This window comes from Eublepharis macularius, chromosome 16 (genome assembly GCF_028583425.1).
Source record: "Eublepharis macularius isolate TG4126 chromosome 16, MPM_Emac_v1.0, whole genome shotgun sequence".
Taxonomy (NCBI): domain Eukaryota; kingdom Metazoa; phylum Chordata; class Lepidosauria; order Squamata; family Eublepharidae; genus Eublepharis; species Eublepharis macularius.
Genome location: NC_072805.1, coordinates 31,812,470 through 31,837,648, shown reverse-complemented (window position 1 = coordinate 31,837,648; position 25,179 = coordinate 31,812,470). Strand labels below are relative to the sequence as shown.

Genomic DNA, 25,179 nt, shown 5'->3' with positions numbered 1-25,179 from the left:
TGACGATGCCCACGGGCACCAGCTGCTATCGTATATAAAGCAGGAACAGTAGATACGCTGCCGCCTCCTCTAGCAATATGTTCAGTGATTGCATCCAAAGAATTATCAGGCCACTCAAGTTCTTTGGTAAACTTTGTTTGTGTTTCGAAGAGAGCAAGTGGGCTTGATGATAATCCTCCCTGGACAAAGGGTGTGTGTGAGTCAGTGCACTGTAATAGATTGTTCCTGTTCTCCTTCTCTCCGTTTTCAGGTGTGTTGGGTTTTGAAATTGCCCCTCTGTCTGTTTGCTTTTCCTGTGCAGCACTTTGTCCATGGCTCCAAATGTTGCAGCTACAGAAGTGAAGAGGGGAAGCAATCTGGAAGAGAGATTTTGAAAAATTTTCGTCCCTCCTCTTGTGTATACTCGTTGAAATGAAATCCTACCCTCAAGTCAATACTGGACTAATAGCAACTCCTGGTGGGGTTTTCATGACAAGAGACTAACAGACGTGGTTGGCCATTGCCTGCCTCTGCAACCCTGATCTTTGTTGGCGGTCTCCCATCCAATTACTAACCAATGCTGACCCTACTTAGCTTCTGAGATCTGACAAGATCAGGATCACCTGAGCTATCCAGGTGTATATGAGTTAAGAAGCCAATATTTTCATAGGCTGGTGAGAACCACAGCTGTGCAGTTCAGTATAAGAATGAGCTTAAATAAACCAGGTAGCAGTCATTTTCAAGCAACAATCACATGGAAGCTACCTGTGCCAAGTTCTTTATATTCATAGCTGGAGGTTTGCTTTCGTACCTGCTCAGCACAGCAGCAGAACGAGGTGGGGTCAAGGCACTGGAGAGTAGAATGGGATGTGCCATTTCAGACTTCTGTTTTTGAATTTTCCAATGATAATAGAAAACTAGCAGAAGTTGGATGGACTAGATCCTTTTTTACAGCTAGAAACTTTTACACGGCTGTGCCACCTATTTTCTCAAATCTGCAGGACGTAGCCCGGTCTGTCACTTCAGAAGTCTGTCACTTTATTTGGCAGCTGGTGTGGCTCAGAGCATCCTTGCAAATAAAATGAGTTCTCAATGTGATGCAGGGAAAATATGACTTTCTACAACACTGTCCCATCCGGAAAGTGTTTAAAGAGCTAGGCTTCCTTGCTTGAAACTTGTTGGATCCAGTAATAACTGTGCTTATATACTGCTCTTCTTGACAGATTAGTGCCCCACCCAGAGTGTTGAACAAGTTAGTGTTATTATTATCCCTGCAATGCAGCTGGGGAGCTGGGGCTAAGAGGAGTGGCTTACCCAAGACCACCTACTGAACTCATGGCAGGAATGGGATTCAAACCAGTAGAGTGCTGATTCACAGCCGAACCCTTAACCACAGTGCTATAGCAGACACATGAGTGAATCCTGCAAATACTAGCGGAGCTAGAAATCTGCCCTGTGATCTCCTGGTTAGTACTGATCCTATTGAATGATCCCCCCAAACCCACTCAAATTTTGGTTCTAAAACTTGCAGTTACTTTCCCCTGCATTATCCCAAGCCGTAGATCTTGGGGTGTTGTCTCTTGCTGCTTACAACTTTGTTGTCACTGGGTGTGTCTGTGGTGAGAGTCTGCCTCGGTTTCGCATATATTTGTTGTGGTAAAGTCTCCTATGCCAGCTGAAGTTTTTCATTTGTCAAGCAGATTCCAGGGTTCATTACAGCTACAAAGGCACAAGGAGAGATAACATAGTGGCTCACTGTATTACAAAGGGAACCACAAGATGATGCGATTGTGGGAGGAAGAAGAAGGGGGAATTGCCAGGTCACAGTGACTCATGGTAAAGCTGGGAACGAGGTCTTGCTTCTTGGCCTTCCTGTGTCCCTGGTCTCAGCTCCGCTGCTCCAGCATTTTGCTGCGACAAGCCAAAGGATTACTCAGGCTGGGGGTGGTGATGCGGCAGACAGCCTGGCTGTTTTCCCCTTCTCCCCCTTGGCCCTTACAGTTGGCTGCTGGGAAGGGGCCTGCTGGAGAATGCAGGTCAGGAGTTTCCAGTGGGTGAGAATGACTAGGCTCAGCCGAAGAAGGGCCAGGCTTATTTTCGGAATGCAATGAATTCTTGGGAAGCAGAAACTTAAATCCAGTTCAGTAATAAACTGTGCCCCTGTTTCTGAGCCGAGTGGGTTGTTGTAGATAGCCCCTAAACAGGCCCAAATTGTCCTTTCTTTTATTTATTTAGATGATTACGCCTTGCTTTTCTCTCCAGTGGAGGCCCAGAGTGGCTCGCCACATCTGCATAACCACCGCCCTGTCTGTTGGTTAGGCGCAGACAATGTGAGTAGTCCACTGTGAGTAGTCCAAGGTGAGTAGTCACCATGGCAGACTGGGGATTCAAACCTAGGTCTTCATGTCCTTGTTGGATATGAAGGGAGTTTAACTCTCGAAAGCTCATACTCTGGAAGGCTAGTTGACCTTTAAGGTACTATTGGACCTGAATCTTGCTCTTTTGCTACATCACGCTGGCTAGTGAAGATAGCCTTTGTACATTGAAGATTGCTAGCCCTGTTGACACCCATGCTGTCTCTTCTAACTGTATCCACTGTTCAGACCTTCATGACCACACTTTCTCTCTCTCTCTCTCCATCTCCTGTGGGGGCACAAATTCCTAAACTCAGTCATAAATATCAACAAGCCCCACACATGTCATTGGTGGGTTCATGCTCCTTGCCTTTTCACGAGTGGTTTGGGAATAGAATCGGAACATCTGAGTTGAATGGTCTGGCTTGTTCTGCCCCTTGCCCAAAGGGGGAATAAAAGCAACCTCCTGTCTCCTCCTCCATCTTTCAACTTCTGCCATCCCGACTACATCAGGGACAGGTGCTCCGCTGGAAGGTGCCCGCAAAGCAAACGCATCTGGAAGGTTTTAAGGACAGGAGCCAAACCACATGCTATGGCAGGAGCCTAAAAAGAAAAGAGAAAAAGAGGACCCAAACAAACCTCAATGCAGGATTTACTAGCCACGAGAAGGAAGAAAAATTCTTTCCTGGCCACAAATGCAGCAATCAATCAGAATTAGGAGCCCGTCCACAGAGACTTCCAAGAGGATGACTTGGCTATGCTGGCACTGAGCATAATCTTTGTGCCGCAGTATGTCTAACCTTCTGTGCATTGTTGACTGATGTGGAGGGATTTGATCCCAGGACAAGGGTGTAGAGTTGCCAGAGACCAAAGTAAGGTGTAATGATTTTTCCTTGTAAGAATTGTCCCAGGTTTGGCTGAGGTTGGTTGGGAGCCAGAAATAGGGAGGGGGCTGCCTTAGATGAACCTTTCTTTTCTACAAATTCCCAGGGTGGCAGCAGCCTCCTGTCTCCTTCCCGTGAGGGTGGGGAGGGGTGCGGGAAGGAGGGTGCTTCCCCCTCAGTTTCCTGTCTCAATCACATGGGCTTCAGCTGGTTTCCATGGCAAAAGCGAGAAGGGGGTGGGCGCTCCGGAGCCGAGTGCCTTTAAGACTCTTCAGTGTTTTCGCTCTGTCCGTGAGAGTGGAACAAAGGAAACGCGACAAGCCAGGCACATTTTCTCTCCCCTGCTTGTTCTTCCTGGCAATTTAAACATGTAAGTCCCCGGGGTGTCACGCATGTATGACCCGTGAAAGTTGGGGAGAGGTGGGCAGTGGTGGATTAGCGGGGACCTCCCTTTCTTGTACTGAATGACTGGGATACATTTAGCTTACAAACTGTCTGATTTGAGGTGAAATTTCTTACTCTGTACTTTGCCTGCTTACGGTAGGGAGTGTGCAAAGATAGTCTTCGGTGCACAGCTGCCGGACTGGTTATCTACGCAGTGCTTTGGGAGATGTTGAGTGGATTGTCTTTGTGAGTCTCCCAGCTGATACTGGCTGAGAAGCTTTGTTATCCTTCGGAGCTGTGGTTTCTGGTTGTAGCTGACCAGCTTTCCCCCTCTTTGATAAGAATATGTTTCCTTTCTTTTGCTCTGTGTTGGGCAAGGGTGAAAGTGCAGGATTAGGGGAAGAAAGAATATTGGCCATTGTTTAAAGTCGGCGTTCACACCCATTGGACATTTTAAAATAACCGAATCACAGCAGCTTCCTGCAGTCGGCTGATACATTTGTATGGTTTCTGTTTCTTCAAAATGCATTATCAATTTTAAAAAAATCATGTTGGTTATGTACTTCAGTGCTTTGTTTTTATGTGCTGTCACAAAGAATGACAACTTGTTTGTTTTATTTTATTTAAAAGATTTTCACCCGGGCAGCAGTCTCTAAGGCAGTCGACGTGCAAAATAAAACCAATACAAGAATAAAATACAGAGCGGAGTTAGCTAAAATTGTCTGGAGAAATCATGTTGGCCCTAACAAAAGGTGACAAGGAACAGATCAAGATGGGTAGCTGTATTAGTCTGTAGCAGTAGAAAAGAGCTAGAGTCCAGTACCACCTATAAGACTAACAAAATTTGTGGTAGGGTATGAGCTTTCGTGAGTCACAGCTTACTTCTTCAGATACAGCTATAATGTTAGTCTGTCTGTCCTTGGAGAATGGAGTGATAAGGACAGATGGACTCACATTCTAGCTGTATCTGAAGCAAGGAACAGTTCTATAATTTTATCTCACCAAAAGCTGGGCAAGTGGGGGTAATAGGACAGTTTTTGTCCTAAATGGTTGTAGAATTAGTGCCAAGCAGAATATGTTTGAGGAGGGCATTCTATTAATCAAAATATCATGGTGGAGAGTTCTCTGGTTAGCAGCCCGTCTGTGGTGGGGGGCAGCTGATCTCTGGCCACCTCTCTGACCTTTTGAAAGTGCTGCTTTTGTCCTGTAAGGCCTCAAGTGGCTTGGGGAAAGTCTACCTGAAGGAGAGGAAAAGCAAGTTTCAGGCAAGTTATCAAATGGTGCAGTTGTCTGACATGGCGGTCCGGGCAAAACCTCTGGTTCTGAAGTTCTTGCAAGAGCTCCATTTTTCCTGACGGCTCGGGAGCTCCAATGAAGAATGTACAGCTTGCTGCATTTCATTTAGCAAGTCTGGAGAGGTGACTAAAAAGGATAGGATTCCTCACTTGCTGTGGGTGGAAGGAGAGAAGAGGGTAGCTGTGGTGGCAGCATGGGGTGGGGGGAATGGAGGACAAAGAAGAGAACGCTTGATCTTGCTCTCTAATCTTGCTTCTCGCTGTGATGTAGTCAGCCTTAATTATTGCTTTCTTGCATTGCGATGACATAATAATCATGGTTGAGTGTTGCCAAATCCTGAGCATCCCAAACTCTAAGACTCTTGTGGCAGGGCCTGATGTCAAGGGGAGGGGCCTGAGGAATACCATACCTTCACAAAATATGCTTACCAACTCCAGGTCTGGAAATCCTGGAGATTGACATTGGAGCCTGGGAGTGGCAGGTTTTGAGGAGGGAAGGGCCATCACTAGGGTATAATTCCATAGAGCCAACCCTCCAGATAGTCCATTTTCTACAGGGAAACTTTTTGCTGTAGTCTACAGATTACTTGTAATCTCCTAGATGTCTAGGCTGTACCTGGAGGTTGGCCACCCAATCAGAAAATGACCTGCTTAAATTCCAGAGGGATTGATTCTGGGCTGTGTAACTGTTTTCATTGTGCTTCCTTGGGTAACGGGATAGTTCTTCCTATCTGAAGTACATGTTTAGGGATAAAAGGAGATTGTAACTCTAAAAGAAAACCTGGCTTTGTTGACTATATTTTATTTTTGTAACATTTGCAATCCCTTCTTTGCTTCAAGGAGCTTAAGACCCTGAACATGGGGTTATCCTATTTTATTCCCACAGCAGTCTCAGGGAAAAGGGGATTTACCTGAGAGGTGACCTTTCCTTTTCTGTCCAACACCTGCATGGCTGCTCACAACTTTCTCTTCAGCTGTTACGCCACATCAGCTTTATGAGAGACTGTGATCATGATATGGCTGGTACTCTGGATTAATTTCTTTGGAGTTGGAGTGAGGTCTTATATGTGATACCTATGGGAACAGAGAATGCACGCAAGTCAAAGGAATAGTCTTGCCACTTGTTTTTTTAATTCACAGAATGGTTTCCTGTTTATTTCAGAAAAATAAGAACTGCCCCGTAATTGCAAAAAGCAACCTTAATGTAATATATTGAAAGGACAATATATTCTAATAAAAGTACTGGTAATGCTCTCACACACATTAAGATGTTTTGTTTTTATGATCTGTAGAGCTTTTCAGGTGGCAACTCTAAAATGGAAGAATATGTTTATTATTTATTATGTTATGGTGTATAGTTTATAGTTTAAATAAAGAAAAATTTTAAAGTAAAATGGAAGAATATGTATAGGTTGTAGCCTCTGAAGAAATTGGAACTACATGCCCCCGTCATCTAGAGAGGTGACAACCTGAGAAAGGGCCTTTTAAGTCATGGCACCAAAACTGGGGAATTCCCTCTGCTCTCTCTATCATTGTCTTCTGCCAATGAAAGAGATAAACAGACAGATACAAATATTTTAAACAATATATATATATATATATTTTAAAACAAATCATGGACTTAACAAGCTTAGAGTGGTAGAATAGAACTCAGCATCTGACCACAAGAAATGCTGGAGTATTTCTCATGATATTTGAGTTGTATGCCAAAGTAACCATCGTATCAGCTGTCAGACAGCTGTCAGTCTGCCAGTAGCGGGACTTCTATCCCTACCCCATGATCTTTGTTTCTGGGATAGATACATTCTTCTTTTTCTGCCAAAAATCTGCTGTCAGGAGGGGAGAAAAATCATGCCTTTGAAAGGGAGATGCACTCTGGGAACATTACAGAAAAATTCCCTGTCCAAATGACTTGGGGCACACTGAATTTTACAGCATATTTTTCTAGTACCCTTTGAGTTTCTCCCTTCCTTTGTTTGAGGCTGCAGGCTGTAAGCTCTTGGCTACTCTATGTTTGATCCCAGACTACAGGCAGCCCCAAGCCCACCTTTATGGTTATGATTTGCTGCATATGGCAAAATAGTTTTGAATTTCCGGCATCCTCCTCAGGATGCTTGGCTTTGAAAAGGCTGGTAGAAACAGATTACTTCTTTGTGGATCTCAGGGAGGGATATTCAGCCATCATGAAGCGAGAGAACTTTTTTGTCAACTCAGATCTGGTTGGGGTGTGCGTGCATGTGTGTGTGTGTTGTAAAATCCTTCCTAATCCTGGTTCCTGGCATGTGCTCTGAGAACTGAAGAAACTGATAACAGGGCCATGTGTCAGTAGCGAGGGAAGATTTTTCTCTTTCCATTGAGTTGGTATGTTGGAAAATACACGTTCGTTCATTGCTGTTACTCCGTTTTTTCTCCTTACAGCTGTAGCTGCTATGCCTAGATCAGGTTATCCCTCTTTTCCCCTCACACCAACCCTGTAAGGTAAGTTAGGCTGAGGGAGAAGTGATTGACCCAAGGCAACCCACTGAACTTCACGGCCTGAGTGGGATTCAAAATCCGAATCCACTGGTTGTTGCTTTCAGACGCCATTTTGCCCCACACATTGATCATCCACCAATGTATGAGATGGCCACTGGCCTACTGAGGTTTATTTTCTCCTCAGTTGGTGGTTTTGTTGCTTTTCAATAGGTTAATTGTCTAATAAACCAATTTAAAATTAATCAGCCTACCGCAGCTGACATGATAATTTTTAAGATACTGGTTCCAATTTAAAAGTCTGGTGAGTGAGCTTTCAGCTTCGCTTTTCTTCCTGCCTGTTTTAGATTTTGTGAAAGGAACTTAAAAAAGGATAGGCCCTACTTTGTTGCTGGACTGGATTCTTCCTCGTATCTCTGCCTGCCAAGAAGACAGCTGTGGGGGGAAGTGGAGGGTTGGTTTGCCTGAACAAATGTCTGTTTCCAGCTTATAATTAACCAGCTTGGTCCCATTTTGATTTTGTTTCTCACTTGTGCATAGTGAAATCTTTATTTTTGTGCTATTCTGGGCTTTTCCTGGAAAATGTGCACATTTCTTTCAGTGCTATTTGTGTATAAGTAAATGAGCGTTCTACACTATAGGTAAACATATATATAAATTGTTACAATGTGTAAATACTGTATTTTTTAAAAAAACAGACACACATGATACATGTAAATGAATTCACAAAATCAACAACGAAAAGCACTCAGCCAAAGCTATTGACAAAGATATTTGTTTTGAAGTGTTTCTGTCTTCTGAGCATCTCTTCTACTTATTTAGTGCTTCTGGATGCCACCTTTCGATCAAAAAGTGCCCCCCTCCAGTAGCTAACAAAATAATAGAAAGCCAGCATGGAGTAGTGGCTAAAGTGTTGGACTAAGATCTGGAGACCCAGGTTCAAATTCCCGCTCTGTCATGGGAAAACCTGATGGGCGACTAGGTTTGCCAGTCTCCAGGTGGTGGCTGGAGATCTCCCGGAATTACAACTGATCTCCAGCTGACAGAGATCAGTTCCCCTGGAAAAAATGGCCGCTTTGGAGGGTGGACTCTATGGCATTATACCCTGCTGAGGCCCCTCCCCTCCCAAACTCCACCCATTCCAAGCTCCACCCCCCAAATCTCCAGCAATTTCCCATCCTGGAGTTGGCAACCCTATGGATGACTTTAGGCCAGTCTCACACACACACTCAGCCTAAGTTGCCTAACTGGGGTGTGGTGAGAATAAAATGGAGGACAGGTGAACAATATAAGCCACTTTATGTCTCCATTGGGAAGAAAGGCAGGGTATAAATGAAGTAAACAATAAACAACACTAAATTAACATTGAAACAAAAATAATTTAATGTATTTAACAGTAAAAAAAAATGAGGTACACTAAAATAAGTGCTGTCCTGCAGTCAGTCTGTTGAGCTGAAAGACTTTCTGGAGCAGAAATATAAATGAGTAAAGAAAAATGAAATGGGGAGCGATAATTCTTAATTTTATCATCCTTTGTGAGGGAGCTTTTGAGGAGAACCAAGGAACAAAATGCCCAGTAACACCCCCTGCCCCCCCCAGCAGTCATTTGTGTGGGGAAAGAGATTCTTATCATCATATCTAACAATAAGCAGGCTTTCCCTGTGCAGATTTAGTTATTGAATGAACCTAAGACATTTTTATCCCACCTTTCTTGTTGAGCTCAAGGCTGCTTACAAACACGGCTACTGGCCAAGCAACATAGATTAAAGCAATTTACAAAAAAACCCAGTATGCAATAAAACAACTCTAAATGCAGCAACAAAGATCAAATTTATTGCCTGCCAAAAATCATGACTCAAAAGTATATACTGTCAAGTGAAGGCCTGCTGAAAAAGGACAGGGTACCATGCCTTATGAAAGGCCATGAGTGTTGGGGCTTTCTTGGCTGCCTCCTGTAACCTGTTCCATACTATAGGGACGGAGTTTGAGGCCCGGAAATGAACAGATGCCAAATGTGCCGCACAAGGAGGAATTGTGAGAAGAAACTGCTGCAAAGAACACAATTGGCATGTGGGTTGGTCAGGGACATTATGAAAAGCAACAACGGGGTCAGCTGTGCGCATTCAAGGGACTCCCCAGATGTTCAGAAAAGGGTGACTGTAATTTTTTTTTAATTTTATTTAAATACAGAGCATAAAAGAAACAACAGTACATAAAAATATATCAATACCACTTAAAACACCAATAGATTTATACAGATCTTATTAAAATTAGAAACATAGGAATGATGGATATAAAGTGAGAATGTATCAATTAACTATACAGTATGTAATGACGTATAGTAAACATAACAATGATATAATTCCTTTAGAATCTCCTGTAAATTAACTGAAAGAGAAATGGAAATGAAAGCCTGCAAAAGACTGATGAGGAATAAATAGGCTTCAAGATTACAGAATGCTGAGGGCAACTGAGGGCCAAACTACAAGTGATGAATGACACAGGTTGGACACTTGTCAGCTTCCCTCAAGTTTTGATGGGAAATGTAGGCAGCTTGGCGGTGTCAGGGCTTGCCGCCGCTGCTGCTGGGCGTGGCATTGGGCGGTCTGCTCCTGACATCACAGGGGGGCCAGGGAATCTGCAGGACCCTGCTCTGTGGAAGGAGGGGCGGTATACCTCACCCAGACTCCCTCTCAGTCCACTCGCTGGCCTGCTCAACCTGGCCTGCTTACCCTCTGCGTCCTCCTTCATCTCCTCCTTCCAGGACTCTCCTCCAAGCCTCCACCCTTGCATCTTACTGCTCTCACTCCACATCATCACTCCTCACTCACACCCACCACCACAGGGCTCTTCCCAGCCAGCTTTTATAGGGCTTCCTTCTACTGCCCCACCCCTCTTCCAGCCTGGCCTTTGGCTGCACCAAGCAGTTGCAGCTGGGGTAGCTGATCTGGCCCCACTGACCAGCACCAGCTGTGCCTTGTTCTCTGGCTGCCCAGCCTCCCTGCCTTGGCTGATTGCTGAAGGCATGTCCAGCTGCAGTCCCCTGGCTAGCAGCCTGGCCTCCCTGGCTGAGCTGATGGCTGAAGGTGGGTCCAGCTGCGGCTCCTTGGCTGGTTGCCCAGGGCTTCCTGCAGAGTGCCTCCAATAGCCCCACCTGGAGTGGCTTGGCTTTTGGCAACTCCTGGGCCAGGCTACTATTCTCTAGCTGGGGCGTGGCTTTGGGTTGTTGGGGCTGCTGCTGCTTCTCCTCCTCAGGTAAGGTCTTTGGGTGGGTGACTGCTGGGCTTCCAATCCCTCTGCCCTTGCCCCCTTCCGCCTTGCCTAGCCCCCTTTCCCTCCCTAGGGGAGTGGGACTCACTGGCCTCTCTCTGTCTCCCCCTGCCTCCTTAGGCCCTGGGCTTTTGCCCCTTGCCCCTGGCACCGGCAGGTTCTGGCTCCATTTGCCTGTGGGAGGGGTTGACCTGCTGTCCCCCAGCTGCCCCCTCTGCCTGCCAGTCAGACCGGTTGACCTGCTGTCAGCTGGCTGACCAGTTGACCTGCTGTCAGCTGGCTGACCAGTTGACCTGCTGGCTGCTGGCTGCCCCCTCTGTTTGCCCGTCAGCCCGGCTGACCTGCTGTTCCCTCCTATCAAGTCTGGGGGCTGGGACCCAGACCCCGGACAGGCGGAACATTGGACAAGTGACAGTTGAAAAGTCCATTGGACAGCAGTTGGAGAGCCAAGCTGCGAGACCAGGATGCCTACATTTCCCATCAAAACTTGAGGGAAGCTGACAAGTGTCCAACCTGTGTCATTCGTCATTTGTAGCTTGGCCCTCAATGTCAGTTAAAGAAAAAAGGCAATGGGATGGGGGAGAAGTCGGCCTTCTCAATCCACTTGATACTTCATAGACTGCTTGAGGAAGGGTTTCCAAACAGGTGTTGTCCACCCATCTGCGCTGTTCTTTTCAGACTCTTTGGTTGTCATTATTGCCTTTTTGTTGTGTGGGGTTTATGTATATGCTTTTAACAACCACACTCTAGTTTACAGTCAATTTTTTTTTAAAAAAAACATCCCAGATCTCTTGTCGCAACATCACACCACGGTTCCCACAACTATTTTTCTTGCCACACAGAGGAGTAGATGTTGTTCGTAAAATGGTAATGAGATATTGAATCAAATACTAAGGAAAACTTGTGGAGCCATATGCTTACACGGATATATGTAAAACTTCAGGATGGAGTCAGTGAGATGAAAAACCCCTCCCCTCCCTTCCACATGTCTAGGCTGGACCTCTTAAAACTGCAGGTGAGACTTGCACGATGGAATGCACTTCCATTTAAAAAGAACAAACACATCTTACAGGTCTTGTGGCTGATTTAGATTGCATTTCAGAGATTCTTTCCTAGGGTTTGGATAAATGGAAGTAGAAATGAATGGGAGCCATTTTTACACTGTAGCATTAATAGGGGCTGGAAAACATAACTTTTTCAGATAATTTGCATAACTTAATTGTGGGCAACAGCACTGCATTACAGAATTCAACAGCAGAAGCCGAGCGGGGAGGAGTCTTGAATTCTGCAGGGTTTCATACAATATTTGGAGCCCCATACATCTGAGTGGATATAGAGTGAGTAACTGTTATGTATTTGATGGACGATGCCATCTGCCCAGTGTCTTAGGTTTTGAAGCCTGGTTTCAAGATTTTGAGAGGGTTTTTTCCTCCTTAATGGTAGGTCTGTGCAGTAATTAGATTGCAGTCAGTTTCTGAGCCTTTGACACAAACAATGCCCATGCCGGTTGGAGTCTGCCAAATGATGGCATATTCGCTGACGGGCTTGTGGCTTGGAATTGGAGTTTATTTCTGACCGTAGTGTGCCATTGTGTGTGTGTGTGTTGCCAGCGCTCCAGAGTTCATAGGTGAGAGCAGCACTTTCGCTTTATTTTTTTGTGGTAGGGGTGGCTCTGTGCAAGTTCTGCAAGTTCATGTTGTACTCGAGACCTTTGCCACGATTGTTGCAAGGTGTCTAGAGTCTTGCTTGGTACCCCACCCCCTCTGCCATAGCAGAGTGGGAAGACATGTGAAGCTGCTTTATAAGATTTTCATGTTCCATGCAGTAAAATCCAGTTGCAACGTGGATTGAAAGTGCATTGTTCAGCCTGAGCAAAAGCAGCAAAAGTGAATCAGACCATTGGTCCATCAAGGTCAATATTAGTCTGGCAGAGTCTCTCCATAGTATCACGTTAAAGTCTTTCGCATCTCTTGCTGCCTGATCCTTTTTAAAATGGGAGACACCAGGGGAATGGAATCGATGGTGCATGTAGTGACTATATTAATGTGTGATGGATTGGTTGCTTGCAGCAGTCGTGTTGGGCTCTGTCTCTTGGGCTGCTGACGGGCTTAGGTTGGCAGTTGCTGATGCTTCCAGCTGCAAGTGCCAGGTGGAAAAAGAAGAGTGGGGTGTTTTTCATGGCAGTGCTTGATGGATGAAGTCCAGGATGGGCCAGAAATAGCTGCCCAACTGCTTTTGACCTGAGTTCACTCCAGCACTGATCGAAAAATGTGCACTTAAGATAACTTGGGAAGGTTTATCTGTTTGCTGCCTCAGAGCTTGGAACAGGCTGACAGAGATGGGGTGGGTGGTGTGATGGGCAAGATCAGTTTTCACCAAGGTCTGTATATTTCACACAGAATGTATGCTGAGAGAGAGGGCAAGGTGGACAGAATCCTGCATCCTGACCAGTGGATGTGGTACCAAACAAGGTGAGGGACAGTGAGGTACCTCCTCAGGCCTCATTTGATTCGCTGTTTTGAGGCTAACTGTGACCATAAGGAAATGAATGAATGTTGCCTACATTCAAGTGAAATAGGCAAGTCTTTAGCAACAGTGGTCATGGTTCCCACCCATCCCATTTCCCCCCATTTTATCCTCTGCAAGGTAAATTAGACTGAGAGATGGTGGCTGACCCAGTGAGTTTCATAGCTGAGCAAGGATTGGAACTCAGGGCTCCTCATCCAACACTGCATTCAGTAGGCAAAAGCTGAATAAGATTAGCCAGTCTGAATAACTCATTTGATGGACTGAGGCAGGAAGAAATCAGAGGCTGAGGGGGAAAATGGTGTCTTGCCTTAAGGGCAGTCAGATGAGTGAGTTGAGAGTTGAACTGGAGATTTCCTGGCCTTATGGCTTTCAGGGGTTTCTGACTTATGCTGGCCGAACTCTTTATTTTGTGACTGTTGATATTGATGGTTTTATTGTTGTAATGTTGATTGTTTTAATGCAAATTTTACCTGTATTTTTAGTGTTGTTTTGATGACCCACCCTGAGCCTGCTCGCAGGGAGGGCAGGATATAAGTCTAAAGTGAAATAAAATGAAAGATCTCAAAAAGAGGCAGGCAGCTCTAGAAAGCCAGAGTTTAACTTATCAGCTACTCTCTATGCTAAAGCACAAGCTGGTTAAAAAATGTTGAACTAGCAAAGCTTGAGACTCGACTGCAGGATGATATATGGAACTGAGAGTCCCACCCAATAGCCAGGACTATGTCAATGCTCCTGTAAAGTTCTGTAGTTACCTCTCTCCTCTGAGAGAGGCTAGCGTGTGGGAAACTGTGAGCTGCCAGGCATACACTCCTCCACCTGGTCTAGTCTTTGGCTCTGGCCCTCTTCAATTCCTGAGGTCCCAGGAGAGACACTGGAGGTGGACAGACCGGTCCACGCAGGGGCTGGGAACCTGCTGTTGAAGAGGCAGGGGGTCTTTGCTGGGAGCCTCCGGGGTGCATGCAGTCTCAAGATATAGAGGAAACTATGGGAAGCTCCTTTTCTAAGGAGTCTTCACTCCATGTGCAGGAAGGGCTAGGCCAAGACTTGATAGGAGGGAAATAACTCAGGTCTTGAAGCCAACCTACAGTGACATTTTGGGATAGTGGTATAGGCACCACATGGCCTTAAGAAGCTGAAGTGTCTGTAGAAGGCAGTAGGAAAATGAGTAAGGCCAACCCTCACTGTGGTTTTAATTTCATACTGATCTTAGGTGACGGTCACAATGGAGAAATCAAGGGGTCTGAGGATGGGCCTTTGGACCAAAGATGTTTCCGAGTACTTTGCATACACTCAAAAGAAGTGTTGGATGAACTTCTGGCGGCAGGGCATGGCGAGAATTCTCTCTCCTTTTCCTTTGCTGCTTCTCGCTGCTTGTTGTTCTTATTAAAACTTAATGAGAACAAATGAGCTTCTGCCAAGTGAAGATATCAGAACCTCACCTCTTATACACTGTTAGAAGGTTTGTGGAGCTGGCTTCTTCCATCTTGGTCTGAATGAGGCTAGTGAGTGCGACTGAGAGTCGAACCACACGATATGAATTACACGAGACCAAAGGAGTGTCAGAAGTCCTGTCTTACCCCAAATGCCCATGTCCAGCATTCTATCGATGAGCACGTGACCTGGTCCAGGCACGCATTCAAAATTTCTGCTCCAGTGTAGCTGCAACGGCGCGTGTACGCGGTCACGATCAGTAAGTCGGCAATGCAGAGTGTCCTTATTTCCTATATATTCCGCTTCCTATCTGTGCAAAGTGGAGATGCATGATGGGATATATTGGAGGTAAGCGGAGAAAACTCATGCCACCGCGAACATGGGTTCGATGGAGGTCCTGCAGTCCTGGTGCATGTAGTTGAAAACAATGTTGGAACACGTGTAAGTAAGTTTTCGTGTCAATCACGTGTAATTCGTATCGTGTGGTTTGGCTCTGAGAGTGGTATTTGTAATCTAATGTGCCCTTGTTATGATACTCTACAACCAGGATCCTGGAAGTACCATTGTGGGCTCGCTGTTAGGGGTTGCAGAGGCTGTTGACTCTCAGCTAGTTTCACCTCTTTTCTACCTGCTGGTTAGCAATTTGTTTCCCTACTAGTTTTAACCTATAAAATCCTTAATCCTTACACCATTTTAGGTCCCCAATCAGGGAGAAAAGCAGGATATAAATAAAAAATAAATAAGCTAAGTGGTCTGGGTCTACGATATTTAAGGCAACACATTTTTCTCTCTCTCTTGCCCCCCCTCTTCCCACTTATCCAGAAAAAAGTGCTGCTTTGAATTCTATCACTATCTGAAGCAAAATTTAACCTCCGCAAGAAACAGAGCTTTTTGCATGGTAGGATCTGCATTGTGCGGAATTACTTCCCCAAAGAAATTTGTCAGACTATTTCAGGTTGTAGTCTATAGGAGATCCACAAAGACATTTTCATTCTGCAAGTTTTGTATATGAAAACTAGGGTTATTTCCATTTTAATACAAGATGAACTACCGCTGATGTTTGTCATGTTTTGTTCTATAAATGAAAGTTTCTTTTGACAATTGCATAGTAAGTTGCTTCAAGAACTGTCGTAGCTGAAAAGTGATCTTTAAAATGTTCTAAATATGTACATCTTAAATATACATTTCTACTTCTGATTTAACTCCTAGAACGGTCCGTGCCCACCTCTAGTAGGGAGTGATGCCTTATATGCACGATGACCTAAAGATCCTAATAGCTGTTTTCAAACAGGAAAGGGAAGTAAAGGCTCTGTGCCTGTCTAGTCTTATCTTTTCTTAGCACTCTGGTTGGAATAGAATCTCTCTTATCAGTGCAAGTCTTTTTGGTTAGACTTAATTGCTATCTTAAAAAGTCTCATGGTTTGTATTTGTTATCATTCCTATTTACATCGACACACAAGTCAGATATTATATCTCCTGTCCCCCCCTTTTTTTCTCTTTGGTAATTGTAAACTCATTCCTCATTTGGGGGGGTGGGAATGTTCGTAGCTTTGATACATTTTTCTGTTATTTTGGGAGATTTTTTGATCTGTCAGCACAGGATTGGGAGTGAGTTAACATCACATTAGTGTTGAAACGAGGGGTTTATTTTAGGCCAATGGTGTTTAGACTTTCTACAGACAAGGAATCGTTATTAAAGTGCTTACGAAACTGGGTGCTGTACAGAATTTGCAAGAAGCGCAAAGCTGCTCTTCCTGAAAGCAACTGGCTTATAAATACTGACAAGCAAAAAGGGAACAGGAAAATTGGAGCCTTTTCCACATTGTTATCTGTCGGAGAGCCACTGGGCATCGCTGAGTGTTCTGGAATGTGATCTTAGAGGAGCAAATTCATTTGTTGTAGGTTGGCCAGGTGTGTTTTAAAACTATCCTGTAATGAATTGAGTACAGGCGCACTCTAGGACATACCTGGCATTCTCCTGTAGCTGTGCGCTGCAGGGCTTTTAAAATTATGCAACCAGACACAAGATGTCCAGTTCCAAGTGCACATTTGTGCAGTTCAGAAGTTCAAGCTAATTTTTGTTGGCTGATGTAAGTGGTGTCCAGTATCTGTGTGAGAGGTAAACTGAGTAGTCTAGGCTCTTCTAGAACCTCAGACCCTAGATGGAGCTTGCTTATTTCTGGAATATTAGTCTTCTGCATGAAGCCTGTCAACTTCCCGTGCTTGAGGAGTTTCTTCCTCTCAGTTGTACAAAGTGTCCTGGAATGTGACTGAAAGGTACAAAGCATTTGGGCTCATAAAGGAAAATGAACTGGTTTGTTGTAATGGTGCATCACATGCGGCTGCAGTTTCCGGTGTCCTTAAGACACACACATACACAAACACGTTGATGTACTGCAGGGGATGACTGACAGTACTGAGGAAGCTTTCAGTGGGTTGATCCACACATTTCAAAGTTCCTCAGGACTTTCAATCAGGTGTGTGCTGGGAATTTTGTATTTCCCATGTGTACACGGGCCAGGTTTGGAATGGAACTGTGGCACATGCGTAGAGTGGGTTTCAACCCTCTCCCAGCTCTTCACTTGATTTGAAAGGGCCACAGGGCCCCACTATTTGTTCCTTTGGGGAAATTTACATGTAGCTATCAAAACATGTGGTTTCCCCGATGGGGCAATATTTCTCGTTCCCAATGGAAAATAGCCACAGAAGCTGTGGCCTCAAATGTGTCTGGGAAGTGTGTGACTCCCTGTACGTATCTAATTGAAAGCTGTCATGGCTAGAGTGAGGACTTTTGTGCATCAGCCTTCAGAGAGATTTTTTCCTATATATTTTGATTATTCTTGGGGCCAGACTTAATGTTACTGTTTGCCTTGCGAAGGAGAATCAGTGGCAGAAAGAGGATCTTAGCCACTTCTGCATCTGTCAGTTTTCCCCAGTAAATACCCAAAGCAAAAGGCATGTCATAACTTTTATTGAAGTTATTGAATCACAGTGGGCAAGCTTTGGAGTTTTGTAAAACTCCTCATCAGACTGGGTGTTAAAAACAGTTTTAAAAGGACGTTTATGGGGGGAAAGGGGAAAGAAAAATACACTTTTCGGATTAAAATGTTTAAAGCCTCTTTGTCTGCATCTCGTTGTATGTCTGTAGGATGCTTAGCTGACTTCAGTGGACACAAGGTGTTGGCTAGCTGATATCAGATTGCGTCCCTGGCTGCTGGGAAGAAGATACAAAAACTGCAAACTTCTACTGAAAATACAAAAACCAGAAGTTGGTCAAATGTCCCTGCAAATGGTGCTTCTCGGGGTTATTTTTATCACATCTGGGCTGGTTTCAGAACCTGGGCCAAAAATACTAAAATCTTCGGGGGGGGGGGAATGAGTGTCTGCAGGGGACGTTCAAGAAGGCCTTGGAAGTCAAACACCGTCTTTCTCTCTTGCAAGTCTCCTCTTCCCCAGCCCTGTATTTTTCATGTCAGGGAAACATAAGCGTTGGAAACCCAGTGTGTTCCTTGTAATGGTAGGTTTGCCGTCATTGAAGAACCCAATTAAATTTATGGGGAATGTGAAGGAGTTTCTGGAACACCTATTTTGGAAACTGCGGTTCTTGGCAAGGTCTAGAGGTTTGTGGAGGGGTAGCCATGTTAGTCTGTGGCAGCAAAATAAAACCAAAAGTCCAGTGGTACCTTATAGAATAAATAACATTTCTTTCAGGATGAGCTTTTGTGAGTCATAGCTCACTTCTTTAGATGAACTCTGACTCACAAAAACTTATACTGAAATAAACGTTAGTCTTTAAGGTGCCATTATGTTAGTTATTAAGGTACAGAGGGCCCACCATAAATACATCAGGGTGGATTTGAGCCTAAGAAACAGCTTCATTCTTCTTCCTGGTTTTTATCTTCCCTCCAAATCTTTTCCAGAAGGGGTAGGATTGCTGTTTTCTCTCCTTCTGCCCCACATTCAGCTGATTCTATATGAGCCAAGCTACAAGTGATACCTGAGACAGGTTGGACACTTGTCAGCTTCCCTCAAGTTTTGATGGGAAATGTAGGTGTCCTGGTCTTGCAGCTTGGCTCTCCAACTGCTGTCCAATGGACTTTTCAACTGTCACTTGTCTACCATTCTGCCAAGCTGCCTACATTTCTCATCAAAACTTGAGGGAAGCTGACAAGTGTCCAACCTGTGTCAGGCATCACTTGTAGCTTGGCTCTATATCTTGCAAAACCTAAACCACCAATGATGCTTTGCATATACAATTTGCCTTCCTTCTCAGCAAAAAGATGCTTTTAAAAAGCTGAAAAGCAGTCGAGGTGGGATGATGGTGGAGGAAAGGGAGAATTACTGCACCAGGTTCTCTCACTCCCCTCCCCCTCCAATACATTTTCTTGCGCTCTCCTTAGAGTTCCCAAACAAAATGAAAGCTTTTAGCATCAAAAATGCTTCAGGGAGAAGCCTTGAAGGATTGGAAGTGGGATGGTTAAGTGAAGCAAAACAGCTCTCTGAATTGTCGCCTCTCCAATTTTAGGGAAAGGGGCGGGTAGCAGAATGATCCCATTAAACTTAGTTACACCTCAGTGCTCATTATCTCTGCATGCCTGTCCCAGTGTTCTCCTGAGAGAGATGCCACAGCCTGCCTGATCCATCTGCAGAGGACAATATGGGCGAGATGAATAGCAAGGCACTACCTAAAGTGGTGTGTGGATAAATGGTTAATTAGCCGCTAGTCAACCGTGCGGAAGCAGCTCGGCCCAAATTCTGCTCTTGGGATAAATTATTCAAGTGCAAGCCTACATTTGCATCATTAGTTCTTATTGCAATAGTTTTTACTCTCTCCTGCCTCCTTCAGGGTTTTTTCTTAGCCAGAAAATGACAGTTTTGAAAAGAGAAGAAAATCCGTCCGCCCTTTTTTCTCCTTAGTTCTTTATCTTCAGTTTCTTTAAAGATAGCACTGATGGGTAGGTCACAGTTTTGTTTTGCTCTGAAGATCACTTAATGCAGTTATACCTTAATGCTTCAAGGGTCAGCATGGTTTAGGGGTTTGGAGTGGGAGACAATTATCTAGGAAGCCCAGTTTCCATTCCGCATTCTGCCATGGATGCCCACTGGACGACCATGGGCCATGTCTCCCTTTCAGCCTAACCCACCTCACAGGTAGGGGTAGTTAGGATTGTAACTGTCAGAAGTTGAGGGAGGCGGGAACTTTTAGCGTGTGGGGGGCGATTAGCGTCCTTGGTGCAATGTCGTCACCAGCGTGACCTGGAAGTGACGTCACCACATCAGAGATAACTCCAGTATTTGCCCAAAACGCTGGTTGCAGTAACTGCTCTAGAGGCAGTCATTATGGCAACATTACTTCCAGGTTGTGCCAGAAGCAATGTCTTCATGCCGGGAACAACTGTGCCCCCTATAGTTTTGCCTGGTCATTTCTTCTCGTAACCAAGTTGAGACCTCCCACCTCCAGTGGAAAGCTAATAATCCTAGTAAGATTGCCAGGAGAAAAATACCGGTTCCTTTAACAGAGGCTTAATAGGATATTATTTATCAGGTGTTGCTATCCATTTTCATGCCATGAAAAGCTTCTGCTGTCCATTTCCACATATTAGGCTCTTCAACAGAGCATCAAGACATTTTTGTTCTGGCTTGTTGGCAACCATACAGGGTGGTTGTAAGGTTATAAGCAGGAATATCCATAGCACTCATTTGGATTTAATATCTGAATAGACAGACAGACATTCTTGGGATTGGGATCTTAACACCTAAGTTGGCCCTGCAGAAGGAGAAACACAAAGCCAGAAGAGAAAAACGGCAGTCTTTCAAATGCTGGAAATGAGCATTTGGCTTGTGCAGAACATTTTTCCAGGTTCAGAAGAGAATCTGTTGTTTACCTAACGGAGCAAGCTGTTTGCTGGGAAGTCAGGCTTTAATTAAAAGCAGCATATTACCATGGCCTTTGTTTCTGTCCCAACCACCCACTGGATTTCTTTTTCACTGGTTGGCTTTTGAACTTGACCTCTGCAGTCGAATGGGATTGGTTCTGTGCATTGAGACGTGGGGGTGTGTGACTCCTTGTGGATGACAAATGTCACCCCTGCCCGCTGCCTAATTAACTGGCAGAATTTGCTTCTGCAAGATGCTGCAACGGGCCACTCACTTTAGATAGCTTTTAAAAAAAGGATTAGACACAGTCACAGCAGATGAATCTATCAGCAACTAATAGCTAAATGGTGTCACCATGTTGAGAGGCAGCAAACCGCTGAATATCTGATGCTGCGCACAGAATTTGGTATGGCCCTCTGTGCTTTGTTTCCCAGAGGCATTTGGAACAAATTGCTGGATCTTTGTAGATCTTTGTCTGAGCCTGAAAGGCAATTCTCACATTAATCACATACCTCTCCATCCGGATCTTGGATAGGGTTGAGAACCTGTTTCGTGAAAGGTCCCTTCCCGTATGTGCCCCTTGAGGGGGAACGGCCTGTGTGTTTGGGCAAAATGTGGGCGACTCAAGGTATGTGTGCATGGATGGGGTAGGGTTGCCAGTCTCCAAGTGGAGGCTGAAATTCTCTCATAATTACAACTATCTCCAGACTACAGAGACTTTATGGCATTATAACCCTCCCCAGGTCCAACCCCAAATCTCCTGGAATTTCCCAAATTGGAGTTGGCAAACCTTGGGGCAGTTTCCCTAAGGGGTTTCGTCTGCTTTGTAACCTACAATATTTTGCTGTGGATTAATCAGTGTTGGGTAATTAGAGGGCTATGTTTAAAATATATCTTAAGCACGAGAAGCATATGTAATCTTGTTGCCTTTTTCCATCTACTATTGCTTATGTCTGTTTTTATTTTATTTATTTAGTTCACATTTATCCTGTCTTTCCTTCAGAGAGCTCACGGTGCTCCCCTCCTCGATTTTATCCTCACAACAACCCTGTGAAGTAGGTTGGCCTGACAGTGACTAACTGGCCTAATGAATTTCATAGCTGAGGGGGGATTTGGAATGGGTCTCCAGGATTGTAGTCTCTAGCCAAGGGGTCCCCAGCCTTTTTGAACCTTTGGGCACATTTAGAATTCTGACACTCTGGTGGGCGCAGCAACAATATCACTGCCACAAAATGGCTGCTGTAGAAGACAGAGACAGCCACAAAATGGCTGCTACAGCTTACCTTCAGTCACACAGTGAAGCTCCTGTGCTGTTTTAAAGAGTTTCTGCCAAAAAGCAGTGTTTTTAAAATTCTGCACTACCAACCAATACTCCAGTGGCCAATCAGAAGTTATGCTTTGCAAAAGCCCCACCTGGCCCCACATACTTTCTAAAAACACTTGGCAGGCACCAGGAAAGGTATTAGCAGGAACAATTGTGCCCACAGGAACCACGTTGGGAATCCCTGCTCTAACCACTGCACAAAGTTGTCTATTTTGTGAATGTCATGGATGCTGTACTATGGTTTGGTGAGCCTGTGGAGATGCTTCTATGGTTCCCCCACACACATACACACCTTTATATCAGGGCAAGGATTTCAAAAGCTAGGGAGAATCTTTGTGTGTGTTAAATATATATACCTAGAAAAGACTGGATGAACTTTATGAATTTGGGCTGCTTATTTCTTTCTACTTCAATATTTTGTCAAGAACAACCCAAATTCTAACAGAAACCATGTGTTGGGGGGGATTCTCTGTGGCATGAGGTACTAATAAGCAGTGTGTTTGCCTGTTATGTTTTCTTTTGGCCCAACCGTTGTCCATCTACTATTTTGGTTTTTAAGAGGCAGTGGCTTATGGAAGCCTTAGTGAATTCTAGAATAGCAAGTTGCAGGTGGGTTGCTGTGTTTGTTTGCAGTAGAGGAACAAGATTTGAGTCCAGTAGCTCCATAAAGACCAACAAGATTCTAGGATATAAGCTTTTGAGAATCAAACTCCCTTTGCCAGATGTGAAAAACAAGGTAACACTATCTTGTGCTTGCAGGAGTTACCAGTTTTACTTACTCCACTCTGCCCTCTACTGCTGTATTTGTTTTCAGCTCCTTTCCTGAAGCTCATGCCCAGAAAATCAGAATTGAGAAGGATAGGCAATTCTTGTGTTTCATCTGCCTCTGTCCCTAAAATATTTTTTCTAGATAATAAACCTTTTGTTCCCACTTTCGTGATGGATAACAGCTATATAGAAACCAAACATTGGTAATAAAATTATTATTTAAACTATTTTAAACATATTTAAAAACAAAGGCAATTCAGAAGATGCCCCTGGACTGCTCATCCCAGGCAAAACAAAAAACATTTTTCAAAACCTCTGAGAGACTGGAATTTGAGAAAGGTCAGGTGGTAGAGCCAGCACGAAGACCGGTTTATCAGTGTTCCAAATTATCACTCAAATTATGTTTTAGGGCCAAACTACAAGTGACAAATGACACAGGTTGGACGCTTGTCAGCTTCCCTCAATTTTTGATGGGAAATGTAGGCAGCTTGGCGGAATGTTGGACAAGTGACAGTTGAAAAGTCCATTGGACAGCAGTTGGAGAGCCAAGCTGCAAGACCAGGACGCCTACATTTCCCATCAAAACTTGAGGGAAGCTGACAAGTGTCCAACCTGTCATTCGTCACTTGTAGCTTGGCCCTTAGTCTTCCCACGTGGAGAACTTGCTCAGTGTGGTGTAATGTTTTGAGTGTTAGACTAGATCTAAATCAGAACAGGATCATATCCCCACTCAGAGCGTAATACATTTTCCTGAGGTATGCCCCCAGTTCAGGTTGTCAGATGCGTTCTGGGAGTCCTTGCCTCACAGCCATGTGAGAAGAGTAGAGGCTTAGGCCTTCATTGTAGTTTTTTCCTAATATAAAATGGCTCTTCAGGGGGTTACTCGCCCCATTGGAGGAAACCTGTGTATACCCCATAAGTTCCCTTGGAGACCACAACAGGGCAAATAGCCCCAGGACCATTTCAGGTCAGGAAAATGGCACAGGCTCTGTCCATATCCCTTGTACTGATCCAAACTGGGCACATATAGGAAGCACCTACTCCCAGAACACAACTGTGAGCTCATCCCAGGGAAAATGTATGGTGTGGTTAGGCCCTCATTAAGTGATCCTGGCGCAGTCACTCTCTCTCAGCCTAGCCTGCTTCACAGTTTTGTTACGAAGATGGAGGTTGAGAGAACCACATACACCTCCCTGAGGTCTCTCCAGGAAGGACCGGATATAAGTGAATAGGGCCTTGAAGGGTGAAACCCGTGTGTGACTGCCCAGTCCACTCTCATTAGTGGAGACCATTAACAGGCAACCAGAGCTCTTCTCACCACATTTTTTTCCAGTCTAGAACTTATCAGGGTTTGCCGCGTTCTCCTGCATCCTGCCGAAAGACAGGTTTGGCAGCACATAATCGCTCAGGAATTTGTGTCCTGAGCTAGGCTAAGCTTAGCATCCTTCCTGCATAGTTGGAGAACAGGAAATCAAGGTGTTGGCGTCTGACCCCCTGCAGAGGAGTCTCATGTGCTGGTAATACCTGTCAGGCAGGTGTGTCATCGTCTGACCTGCAGCATCAGACAGTTGCAGATTTGGGATGCCGAGGGCATGAGGCTGTCTCGTGATCTGGTGCTGAACTGATATGCAAATGGTTATGAGACATTAAGTGATCTGGCTTGGCAATGTCTTCTGTAACTTATAGTCTTGAGGTTGTTTCTAACACCTGTTACTTTGAGATCCTTTAAGCTGCAGGAGTCCAGGATTAAACCTGGAACGTTCTGCATAAAAAATGGAAGCTTTAGCAGTGAGCCATAGCTAGAGTTGCCAGCCTCCAGGTAGTGGCTGTGTTATGCTAATATAGATTAAGATCATATGCCAATAATCAATACTGAACAATACTAGGCCTAGCTTCTATACTCTCTAGATGAACTTTTAAACTTTGCATGAATTTTCAGTGTATTTTTTCTATGTGTAAGGTAATTCAGCAGGTGTGCTTTCATCCTTTGACAATTAATTAAAATAGTGGACTCTACTGAGATTGATGTTCCTCTATCAGAGATTCAACCAATGGTGATCGTCCAACTTAACTTTTCCTGACACTTGTTGGAGATTTGTAGTTTTGTTGTGAAGTTTAGATTATGACATAATTTTTTAACTAATTGGAAGGCTGTACTATGAAATTATGAATATTCAGTGAAGTGTCAAACCAATCAATATTTGTTTGTGCTATCATGTGAATAGACCCTAAATATTTACATATGATTAGGTATATAATTGCAAACACAGAAAAAATAAGCAGGGTACTGATGGAAGAAATCTCTTGGGAGAATCTAGGTGAGAAACTATTTCTACCTATGTATTTCATAGAAACTTTGAGCAATGTAAACTTAGGATTTATTGAGAAATGTTAGTGAACTTATTTCTTATTGCCTTTCTATGTTCTGTTGTTATAGGATTCATATTAATAGCCATTTATATTTTAATTGCTTGCTTCATTAAAAAACTAGGGTGTATTTTCAATAAAGTGAAATAAACTCTAGATTAGTGTCTGTGTGTTTGATGAGGAGTTGCAAAGCAACATTGAACCCTATATAAATAAATGTACTGATAAACAGCTGGTTCAAAGAA

General features: G+C 44.3%; 1 protein-coding gene across 5 annotated transcripts in view; it reads left to right on the top strand.

Moving 5' to 3' along the window:
• The window catches only part of RIPOR1 (RHO family interacting cell polarization regulator 1), a 121,492-nt gene that overhangs the window by 35,841 nt on the left and 60,472 nt on the right, over window positions 1-25,179 (top strand). Inside the window, exon 1 of one of the 5 annotated variants that reach the window (XM_055000343.1) lies at window positions 3,537-3,587. The exons of 2 other annotated variants lie outside the window; for them this stretch is intronic. Coding sequence is in view for 1 of the 3 variants with exons in the window: in XM_055000340.1 (XP_054856315.1) it covers window positions 21,088-21,103 (16 nt within the window). In the remaining 2 variants the exon portion in view is untranslated. Of the gene's footprint in view, window positions 1-3,536; window positions 3,588-21,082; window positions 21,104-21,466; window positions 21,531-25,179 lie in introns of those variants that run through there. 2 more of the 5 variants (XM_055000340.1, XM_055000344.1) reach the window with 2 other exon arrangements.